The 12,186-nt window shown below is 44.1% G+C and overlaps 1 protein-coding gene across 1 annotated transcript in view; it reads left to right on the forward strand.

Annotated features, from left to right (window-relative positions):
* LOC146423376 (neurofascin-like) overlaps positions 1–12,186 on the forward strand; it is a 69,126-nt gene that overhangs the window by 23,369 nt on the left and 33,571 nt on the right. The window contains 3 exon segments of the mRNA XM_085044827.1: positions 2,913–3,173; positions 4,309–4,482; positions 9,332–9,346. Of these exon segments, the coding sequence (XP_084900953.1) occupies positions 2,913–3,173; positions 4,309–4,482; positions 9,332–9,346 (450 nt within the window).

Below are 12,186 nucleotides of genomic sequence, written 5' to 3' on the forward strand. Positions count from 1 at the left end.
AAACCCACCAAGAAATCCCTGCCAGGTGCTCTGGACACCTCACTCTTGGGGACATCCCTGAAGCCACAGATGGAGTTGGTCCCTGATCCCCAAAAATCCCCAAAATATCCCAAAAAAACCCCTGCCCCTTCACTGTTGGTGACATCCCTGAAGCCACAGCTGGGGTTGGTCCCTGACCCCCAAAAATCCCCAAAAAAGTAAAAAAAATCCCCCAAAAAATCACAAAAAAACCAACAAGAAATCCCTGCCAGGTGCTCAGGACACCTCACTCTTGGGGACATCCCTGAAGCCACAGCTGGATTTGGGCTGACCCCCTCAGCGTCCCCAAAAAGTCCCTGAAAATGTCCCCCAAAAAGTCCCCTGAAAAATCCCCAGAATGCTACCAAAAATCCCTCAAAAATCCCAAAAAAGATCCCCAAAACATCCCTGCCAGGTGCTCAGGACACCTCACTGTTTGTGACATTCCTGAAGCCACAGCTGGGGTTGTGCTGACCCCCTCAGCATCCCCAAAAATCCCCGAAAAAATCCCCCAAAATAAAAAACCAAATCCCCCAGAAGTCCCTCAAAATATCCCAAAAAAACTCTGCCAGGTGCTCAGGACACCTCACTACTGGTGACATCCCTGAAGCCACAGCTGGATTTGGGCTGACTCCCCTCAGCATCCCCAAAAATCCCCGAAAAAATCCCCCAAAAAGTCCCCTGAAAAATCCCCAGAAAGTCCCCAAAAAGTCCCCAGAAAATAAAAAAAATCCCCCAAAAAATAAAAAAAAATCCCCAAAAGCATCCCTGCCAGGTGCTCTGCCCACCTCAGCCAAGATTATTTCGGGCTGAACAAAAGGAATATTCCCAAAACCCTTCCCCAGGCACAGCTCAGTGTCCCCAGTGTCCCCAAACCACACTTTGGGGACATGACCCTGCATGGATCCATCCCGGAAAAGGCTGGAAAACCTTCCCAGAACCTTCTGGAAGGACATCCCTGCTTCCCCTGCCAGGTTTTTGAGGCGAGATCACCTCGTTCTTGCGCCAGGGATGAACTCTGAGGTTTAATTTTATCCCAGCACGGGAGCTATTTATAGACTTGCCGATAATTCTGGGCTGGAGCTGCAATTCCAGCGGCTGGAAGTGACTTTTCCCTGCAGCACGGGAGGGAATTTGGGAACAAAATGTCATGGAAAACATGACAAAAAATTCAGAAATTTCGTCTCAAAACGTTGTGGGGTTTTCCCCTTTCTCTTCCTCCCCACCCCATCCCAGCACCTCTCAGCGCTGCCTCTTCCTTCGCATTTTTTTTGGATGTTATTCTCATTTTTTAAGGATTTTCTGTGGATAATTAATGTAGTTTCAGGAGGAAGGGTTTGATTCCTGTAGGTTTTTCAGGCAGGGATGTTGTGACTCCACGTTCTGGGGGTTTTGGGGTGAATTTGGACATTTGGGGTGACAAGAAGGTCACTTTTTAATAACCTTTTAATAACCACATTGGATTTTCCTCTCATCGCCAGGAAAATGGGGATTTTTATTTTTCCTACACCACCAATCCCTTTTATTGACCCCAAATGAAGGATATTCCTGCACCTTAAAAATAAATCCCTGAGCTCCCCAGTTTCTCTTCCCCCAATTAAAACACCACAATTAAGAGGAAATCAGGAGAATAAATTAAATCCAGGCTGGATAATTCTTTCCTTCCTTTAGCAGTGAAAATCCCAAATATTCCTTAGGGTGAGGAGTAGTGGGCAGCAGCTCCCTGTGGAGGATATCTGGAATTCCACTTTCCAGCAATTTTTTGGGATAAGAGAAGCCAATTTTTGGGGTTTTAAGAGAGGAATCTTCAGGATGAAAATTTTGGGTTGGGTGGGTGGTGTGAGGAAGGTCAGGAAATTTAAGTCCAACAGGAGAAGTAGGGCTGGAGTTGAGGACTTTTTGGGATCCTTTTTGTTGTCCTAAGGGAAATTTTTGGGGTGAAAACCTTGGGATGGATGAGGGATGTAAAGTAGGTCAGGAGATTCGTGTCCAAGAGGAGGAGTGGAACTGGAGTTAAGAGGAGTTTTTGGGATATTTTGATCTTTTAAGATAAAAACCTTGATAAATTTTGATCTTCTTCGGGATGAAAATTTTGGGATGGGCAGAGTGAGTAAGGAAGGTTGGGAAATTTGTGTCCAGCAGGAGAAGTGGGATGGATCTGTGGCCTCGATGGAGGATCCAATGGGATTGGGATTTGCTCTCTGCTGGAAATTCCCACCTGGCTCACAGTTTTTGGGATCAATCCTTCTGCAATCCATGTGGAGATTTCAGAGCCCGTGGTGGGTGCAGCAGTTCATGATTTGAAATTCCCACATGGCTCACATTTTTTGGGATCAATCCTTGTGCAATCCGTGTGTCCTTGTGGGATTTCAGAGCCTGTGGTGGGTACAGAAATTCAGGATTTGAAATTCCCACCTGGCTCACATTTTTTGGGATCAATACTTGTGCAGTCTGTGTTGGGATTTCAGAGCCCGTGGTGGGTGCAGCAGTTCATGATTTGAAATTCCCACCTGGCTCACTTTTTTTGGGATCAATCCTTGTACGATCTGTGTGTCCATGTGGGATTTCAGAGCCTGTGGTGGGTGCAGAAATTCAGGATTTGAAATTCCCACATGGCTCATGGTTTTTGGGATCAATCCTTGTGCAATCCGTGTGGCATTTCAGAGCCTGTGGTGGGTGAAGTTCAGGATTTGAAATTCCCACCAGGCTCACATTTTTTGGGATCAATCCTTCTGCAATCCATGTGGAGATTTCAGAGCCCGTGGTGGGTGCAGCACTGTGAGAGTTGAAATTCCCACCTGGCTCACGGTTTTTGGGATCAATCCTTGTGCAATCCATCTGGCATGTGTGGAAATTTCGGAGCTTGTGGCGGGTGCAGAAGTTCATGACTTGAAATTCCCACCTGGCTCACGGTTTTTGGGATCAATCCTTGTGCAATCCATGCAGGATCTCAGAGCACGGCGGGTGCAGTGGTTCAGGATTTGTCATCCCGGGCGTGTTTTCTCCTCTCTCCCCTCTCTCCCCTCTCCAAGTGCCCAGCTCCCCCAGGTACCTGCGGATCCGGCAGCCCAACCTGGAGATCATCAACCTGGAGTGGGATCACCCCGAGCACCCCAACGGGATCATCACGGGGTACACCCTGCGCTACCGGCCCTGTACGTCCCGCGGTTCCTCCTCGAGATCGTTCCATCCGGGAATTCTTCCCGGTTTTTCCCGGAGCAGGGAGATCCATGAGGAACTGGAGCATTCCGTGGTGGGACAAAGTGTTGGGAGCTCAGCAGCTTCCCAGACTCGGTTTTTGAGGGAAAACCAGTGGGATTTGGGAAGGTTTTAGGTGCAGCCTGAGTGGGTTTTGTGCTCAGCCCAAAACAAATTTTAGGAAGTGATGCTCAGAGCCGGAATGTCCCTAATCCTTCCCTGCCCACTGGAATGTCCCCCCAGCCAGGAACAGCTCTGACCTCACAGTAACCCCACTGTGACCTCACAGTGACCCCAGAGAGACCCCTGAGTGACCTCACAGTGACCTCACAATGGCCCCACAGAGACCCCACAGTGACCCCACAGTGACCACATAGTGACCACACAATGACCCCACAGTGACCCCAAAGTGACTCAAAAGTGACCACATAGTGACCCCAGAGAGACCCCACAGTGACCCCACAGAGACGCCACAGAGACCCCAAAGTGACCACATAGTGACCTCACAGTGACCCCACAGAGACACCACAGTGACCCCAAAGCGACCTCACAGTGGCCTCACAGTGACCCCACAGAGACCCCAAAGTGACCCCACAGTGACCTCACGGTGACCCCACGGTGACTCCACAGAGACCCCCCCAGTGACTCCACAGTGACTCCACAGTGACCCCACAGTGACCACGTAGTGACCCCACAGATAATCCACAGAGACCCCAAAGTGACCCCATGGTGACCACATAGTGACCTCACAGAGACCCCCCAGTGACCCCAAAGTGATGCCACAGAGACCCCAAAGTGACCCCACAGATAATCTACAGAGACCCCACAGTGACCTCACAGTGACCACATAGTGACCCCACAGTGACCTCACAGTGACCCACAGTGACCCCACAGAGACCCCAAAATGACCCCACAGTGACCTCACAGTGACCACATAGTGACCCACAGTGACCCCACAGTGACTACATAGTGACCTCACAGATACCCCACAGTGACCTCATACTGACCCCAATGTGACCCCAGAGAGACCCCACAGATACCCCACAGCTGGAAAACCCCAGAAAATTCCTGAGCCCCGATCTCCCTCGGCAGTTAACGGATCCCGGACGGGCCGGACGGTGGTGGAGAACCTTTCCCCGAACCAGACGCGCTTCACCCTGCAGAGGACAGACCCCATTTCCCGCTATCGCTTCGAGCTCCGCGCCCGAACCCAGGTGGGAGAGGGGGAGCCGCTGGTGGAGGAGTCGCCGGCGCTGCTGGATGAAGGTAAGGGCAGCTCCCGGGTCGGCAAACCCCAAAAAGTGGAGCCCGAAAAAATGGCAAACCCCAAAAAATGGTAAACCTGAAAAATGGCAAACCCCGAGAAATGGCAAACCCGAAAAAATGGCAAACCCCAAAAATGGAAAACCCCCAAAGACGGCAGACCCAAAAAAATGGCAGACCCAAAAAAAATGAAAGCCAAAAATGGCAAACCCCAAAAAGTGGAGCCTGAAAAAATGGCAAACCCCAAAAAATTACAAACCCCAAAAAAATGGAAAACCCCCAAAAATGGCAGACCCAAAAAAATGGAGGCCAAAAATGGCAAACTCCCAAAAATGGAACCCTAAAAAATGGAAAACCCCCCAAAAAATGGAAAACCCCAAAAAATGGAAAACCCCAAAAAAATGGAACCCCAAAAAATAGTAAAGCACGAAGAATGGAACCCAAAAAATGGCAAACCTGAGAAATGGTATACCTGAAAAATGGCAAACCCCAAAAAATGGAACCCCCCAAAAAAAAAGGAAGCAAAAAAAATGGCAAACCCCAAATAATGGAACCTGAAAAATAGCAAACCCAAAAAAATGGCAAACCTGAAAATTAGTAAAACCCAAAGAATGGAACCCAAAAATTGGTGCACCCAAAAAAATGGAACCCCAAAAATGGCAAACCCCCAAAAAATGAAAAAACAAAAAAAATAGTAAAGCACGAGTAATGGAACCCAAAAAACGACAAACCCCAAAAATGGCAAACCCCCAAAAATTGAACCCAAAAAAATAGCAAACCCAAAAAATGGAACCCAAAAAATTGCAAAACCCAAAGAATGGACCCCAAAAAATGGCAAAACCCAAAGAATGGACCCCAAAAATTGGTAAACTCAAAGAATGGAACCCAAAAAATGGCAAACCCAAAGAACAGAACCCAAAAAAATGGCAAACCCCAAAAAATGGAACCCCAAAAAATGGCAAACCCCAAAGAATAGAACCCAAAAAATGGCAAACCCAAAGAACAGAACCGTGACAACCCATGGAAAATCCCAAAACAACCAGAATCAGGGAATCCAAAAAAACCCCAGGAGTGCCAGACGTGGATTTTCCTGCCGAGGTGGAGGTCCACAATCAGATAAAATCCCCAGTGTCACCCCCTGGGCATCACCCGACCCTACAGAGCCTCCAGAGCCCCAATCTCAGCCCCGTAATCAGATAAAATCCCCACTGTGGAACATCCATCAAATCTAAGTGGAATCTCCGGAGCCCCGAGGGAACCAAGAGCGACTTTCCCCCTCTTTAGGCTCGGCTGATGGGGCTGGGGTTGGGTTTGAAATTTAATTGAAATTGGGATTTAATGGGGTTTTGGTCTCCTTCCCTCCATCCCCTCTGCCCTGTTAATGGGGCTGAGTGGGGAAAGCGATCCCTGCCCGGATCTGGTGGGAATAAAACTCTTCCTGATGATTCTGAATCCGGCAGAATTTATGGGATGGGGGGAGGAAGAGCAAAATTGCAGCCTGGAATTGCTTGAAAAGGAATTGTGAGGGATCAGGGATTGGGGCTGGAGTTGAAAATTTGGTGGTTTTAGGTGGTTTGCCATGATTTTCTTGGCCTGGTTTGCTTCTGGATGTGGAAAGTGGTGAGATAACAGATAAAAATTACAGATAAACAGAAAAAAATTACAGATAAACAGATAAAATTTACAGATAAACAGATTTTCTCAGCCAGGTTTACTTCTGGACATGGATAACAACATAAGCAAGATAAGCAGCATAGCAAAAAATAGATAAACAGATATATATATATATATAATATATATTATAATATATATTACATATATATATATAGAAATAGATAAAAATAACAGATAGATAAAATTTACATAAAAAGAGACAAAATTTACAGATAAACAGAAAAAATTTACAGTTAAAGAGGTAAAATTTAGAGATAAACAGATAAAATTTACAGATAAACAGATTTTCTCAGCCAGGTTTACTTCTGGACGTGGATAACAAGATAAGCAATATAACAAATAAAATTTACAGATAAAGAGATAAAATTTACAGATAAACAGATAAAGTTTACAGATTTTTTTAAAATGGCAGATAAATAAATTTAGCAGATAAAATTTGCACCTTTCAGGGCGTAAATTTTAATGGATTTGGATCAATTTTATATAAAATACACATATCAGGTGGCGCCCAGAGCTGAGGGGAAGACGAGGCTGGAATTTGAGGAAAATAAACAGATTTTAGGGAAATTAAACTCATGAATACCCAAAAATCCCGAGGTGGATTTTTGCTGCCAGACTCCTTCAGACGAGGAGTTTAAATCAAACCCCGAGGGGAAATTCGGTGTCAAAACCGGTTTTTGTTGGGATTAGACCTAAAGACCCGCTTAAGGACTGAGTTTAGCGTGCCCATTGTCACCTCGGTGTCACCTCGATGTCACCTCTGGCACCTCCCGGGTGTTTAACGTGGTTTGTCCCTGATTCCCACGTTCCAGGGAATAGGGATTGAATCCCAAAATGGCAAATCCTAAAAAATCTAACCCCAAAAAATGGCAAACCCGCAAAAAATTGGAACCCAAAAATGGTAAACCCCAAAGAATGGAAACCCAAAAAATGGCAAACCCACAAAAAATGGCAAAGCCTGAAGAATCTAACCTCAAAAAATGGCAAACCCCAAAAATATGGAACCCAAAAATGGCAAATCTGAAAAGAAATGGAACCCAAAAACTGTCAAACCCCAAAAATGGAACCCAAAGATGACAAACCCCAAGAAATGGCAAACCCCAAAGAATGGAACCCAAAAATGGCAAACCCGAAAAGAAATGGAAGCCAAAAAATGGCAAACTGCAAAGAATTGAAGCCAAAAAAAGAGGGAAAACCCAGAGAATGGAACCCAAAAAATGTCAAACTCCCCAAAAAATGGAAGCCAAAAATTGGCAAACCTCAAAATGGCAAAACCAAAGAATGGAACTCAAAAAATGGCAAATCTGAAAAGAAATGGAAGCCAAAAAAAGGCAAAACCCCAAAAATGCAACCCAGAGATGACAAACCCCAAGAAATGGCAAACCCCAAAGAATGGAACCCAAAAATGGCAAACCCGAAAAGAAATGGAACGCAAAAAAAAGGTAAACCCAAAGAATTGAACCCAAAAAATGGAAGCCAAAAATTTGCAAACCCAAAAATGACAAACCCAAAGAATTGAACCCAAAAAATGGAAGCCAAAAATTGGCAAACCCCAAAATGGCAAACCCCAAAAAATGGAACCAAAAAATGGCAAATCTGAAAAGAAATGGAAGCCAAAAAATGGCCAAACCCAAAGAATGGAAGCCAAAAACTCGGCAAACCCTAAAGAATGGAATGCAAAAACTGTCAAACTCCCAAAAATGGAACTCAAAAATTGGCAAACCCCAAAAGGGCTAACTCAAAGAATGGAACCCAAAAAATGGCAAACCCCCCAGAAAATGGAAGCCAAAAAATGGCAAACCCAAAGAATGGAACCCAAAGATGACAAACCCCGAGAAATGGCAAACCCCAAAAAATGGAACCCAAAAATGGCAAATCTGAAAAGAAATGGAAGCCATAAAAAAGGTAAACCCAAAGAATTGAACCCAAGAAATGGCAAACCCCCAAAAATGGAACCCAAAAATTGGCAAACCCCAAAATGGCAAACTCCAAAAAATGGAACCAAAAAAATGGCAAATCGGAAAAGAAATGGAAGCCAAAAAAAGGCAAAACCCTAAAAAATGGAACCCAAAGATGACAAACCCCAAGAAATGGCAAACCCCAAAAAATGGAACCCAAAAATGACAAACCTGAAAAGAAATGGAAGCCAAAAAAAAGGTAAACCCAAAGAATTGAACCCAAAAAATGGCAAACCCCAAAAAATGGAAGCCAAAAAATTGGCAAAACCCAAATAATGGAACGCAAAAAATGGCAAAACCCTAAAGAATGGAACCCAAAAAATGGCAAACCCCCAAAAATGGCTAAACCAAAGAATGGAGCCCAAAAATTGGCAAACCCCCCGGAAAATGGAAGCCATAAAAAGGTAAACCCAAAGAACTGAACCCAAAAAATTACAAACCCAAAAAGAAATGGAAGCCAAAAAATGTCAAACTCCCCCAAAATGGAACCCAAAAATTGGCAAACCCCAAAATGGCAAACCCCAAAGAATTTAATCCAAAGATGGCAAACCCCAAGAAATGGCTAACCCCAAAAAATGGAACCCAAAAATGGCAAACCTGAAAAGAAATGGAAGCCAAAAAAAAGGTAAACCCAAAGAATTGAACCCCAAAAATGGCAAACCCCAAAAAATGGAAGCAAAAAAATGGCAAACCCCCCAGAAAATGGAAGCCAAAAATCAGCAAACCCCAAAATGGCAAACCCCAAAAAATGGAACCCAAAAATGGCAAATCTGAAAAGAAATGGAAGCCAAAAAATGGCAAAACCCAAATAATGGAACGCAAGAAATGGCAAAACCCTAAAGAATGGAACCCAAAAAATGGCAAACCCCAAAAATGTCAAACCCCAAAGAATGGAACCCAAAAACTGTCAAACCCTAAAGAACGAAACCCAAAAAAAGGCAAACCCCAAAATGTCAAACTCCCAAAGAATGGAACCCAAAAACTGTCAAACCCTAAAGAATGGAACCCAAAAAATGCCAAACCCCAAAAAAATGAAACCCAAAAAATGCCAAAAGCCCCCAAAAATAACAACCAATCCCATTCCTCCCCCTCTCTCTCTCTCCTCTCCGGTGACTCCGGCTCTCCCGGCGGCGCGTTGGGGTCATTTGATAAATTCCTGTGTTTTTCTCTCCCCTCTTTCTCTCCGTTTTCCCATTGTTTTCCCGGTTTTTCCCCCGAAGCCACGCCGAGCCCAGGTAGGGTACTGGAGGTAACCGGCATGGGGCCGAGGAGCTTCCCGGGCTGCCAATTAAGCGGAAAAACTTCGTTAAAACCCTTCCAATGGCCACCCTTCCCAGGATCCCATTGGGCGTTCCGATCCTTCCGGGGAAAAATTGTCATTTCAGGGAAAAATTGTCATTTCAGGGAAAAATTGTCATTCCAGGGAAAAATTATCATTTCAGGGAAAAATTGTCATTTCAGGGAAAAATTGTCATTCCGGGGAAAAATTGTCATTCCAGGGAAAAATTGTCATTCCAGGGAAAAATTATCATTCCAGGGATGAGGGTGACTCCTAAAAGGGTTCTAAGGTTCTCCAAAAAAATCCCATAAAAACAAAAAAAACCCCAAAAATCCCCTAAAACCAAACCGCATTGGCCACGGAGTAGGTGAGGCCAAAGGAGAGGCGAGTTGGACATTAAAATTGGGTTTTTTTCCCTACTATTGAGGGGTTTTCTCCTATTTTAAAGGGGTTTTTCCCCTGATATTAGAGGGTTTTTTTCCCTATTAAATAGGTTTTTTTTCCCCTATTAAACAGGGTTTTTTCCCCTATTAAACAGGGTTTTTCCCCTATTAAACAGGGTTTTTTTCCCCTATTAAACAGTTTTTTCCCTGCTAAACAGGTGGTTTTTTCCCTATTAAAGAGGTTTTTTCCCCCATTAAAGTGGGGTTTCCCCTATTACATACAGTTTTTTCCCTGATAAAGAGGGGTTTCCCCCCTATTTTAGGGATTTCCTTTTTCCTGTATTAAAGAGGGGTTTTTTCCCTATTAAAGACCTTTTTTCCCTTTTATAAAAGGGTTTTCTCCCCGATTAATAGGAGTTTTCTCTCATAATTATTTCTCTCCTATTAAAGAGGGTTTTCCGCTAATAAAGTGGTTTTTTTTCCTATTATATCAGTTTTTTCCCTCTTGAAGAGGGATTTCCCCCCATTTTAGTGAGATTTCCCTCCTATTTTACTGGGAGTTTCCCTCTATTTTAAAGGGGTTTTTTTTCCCTATTAAAGAGGGGTTTCCCCCTATTTTAGAAGGGTTTTTCCACTATTAAAGAGGGTTTTTCCCCCCTGTTAAAGATCTTTTTTCCCTTTTACAGTAGGGTTTTCCCCCCCCGAACAATAGGAGTTTTCTCTCCTATTAAAGAGGGTTTTTTCCCTATTAAAATGGGTTTTTTCCCATTAAATAGATTTTTCCCTCTTGAAGAGGCATTTCCCCCCTGTTTTAGTGGGAGTTTCCTTCTATTTCAAAGGGGTTTTTTCCCTATTAAAGAGGGGTTTCTCCCTATTTTAAAGGGGTTTTCCCCCTATTTTACAGGGATTTTCCCCCTGTTTTAGAGGGTTTTTTCCCCCTATTTTAAAGGGTTTTTTCCCCTATTAAAGAGGGATTTCCCCCTATTTTAGAAGGGTTTTTTAGCTATTAAAGAGTGTGTTTTCCCCCTATTAAATATCTTTTTTCCCTTTTACAGTAGGGTTTTCCCCCCTGAACAATAGGAGTTTTCTCTCCCATTAAAGAGGATTTTCCCCCTATTAAAGTGGGTTTTTTCCTATTATATAGTTTCTTTTCCCTCTTAAAGAGGGATTTTCCCCCTGTTTTAGAGGGGATTTTCCCCTATTTTAAAGGACTTTTTCCCCTATTAAAGAGGGGCTTCGCCCTATTTTAGAAGGGTTTTCCCCCTATTAAATAGGGGATTTTTTCCCCCTATTAAATATCTTTTTTTCCCCTCTTACAGAGGGTTTCAAACCCAAACCCCTCTCCCTTTTCCAGCCTCGCCATCCCCACCCTACAAACCACCAACATTTACGGCCATCCCCACCTCCTTTGGGATCCTCCCAGGACCCCGCTGCCGGATATTTGGGATTTTTAGGATTCGCACGGAGTTCCCTGCGGGTTTCCCAGGAGATTCCTCCCCATTCCCGGTGCCCATTGAAAGGGTTGAGCTGCGCATGTTCTGCATGGAGCCTCCCGCTGGCTTTGCCCTCCTCGCGATCCCCCAAAATTAAAATCCCCCCGCTCGGGAATTCCCAAATTCCCCCCGGGAGCAGGGAAAAGTCCCTTTTCCAGCACCACGGACAGCTCCTCCCGCTGCCCTGGAAATCCCGGCGATCGCCCTGCGAATAAATCCCAAATAAGATTCCCACATCTCAGACCCGAAAAATTGGGATTTTTTCCACACCCGGCACCCGTTTCCCACATTCCAGCGGTGGGAGAGTTTTTTCCCAGCTGGAAATGGAATGGTTAAACCATTTTCCCCTATTAAACAGGGTTTTTCCTTATTAAAAGGGTTTTTCCTTATTAAAGAGTGTTTTTTCCCTATTAAAGTGGGTTTTCCCCTGTGATATGTAGGTTTTTCCCTATTAAAGTGGGGTTTTCCCTGTTACATACAGGTTTTTCCTACTAAAGTGGAGTTTCCCCTATTGTACAGAGGTTTTCCCTATTAAAGTGGAGTTTCCCCTATTACATACAGGTTTTTCCCTATTAAAGTGGGATTTTCACTGTTATATGCAGGTTTTTCCCAATTAAACTGGGATTTTCCCTATTGTATACAGTTTTTTCCCTATTTAAGTGGGATTTTTCTCTATTATATACAGGATTTTCCCTATTAAAGTAGGGTTTTCCCTATTATATTCAGATTTTCCCTATTAAAGTGGGATTTTCCCTATTATATTCAGGCCTTCCCCTATTAAAGTGAGGTTTTCCCTATTATATACAGGTTTTTCCTATTAAAGTGGGGTTTTCCCTATTATACACACATTTTTCCCTATTAAAGTGGCGTTTTCCCTATTATATACAGGTTTTCCCCTATTAAAGTGGAGTTTTCCCTAT

Source organism: Lichenostomus cassidix, unplaced genomic scaffold, assembly GCF_008360975.1.
Source record: "Lichenostomus cassidix isolate B80296 unplaced genomic scaffold, HeHo_3.0 HiC_scaffold_549, whole genome shotgun sequence".
Lineage (NCBI taxonomy): Eukaryota > Metazoa > Chordata > Aves > Passeriformes > Meliphagidae > Lichenostomus > Lichenostomus cassidix.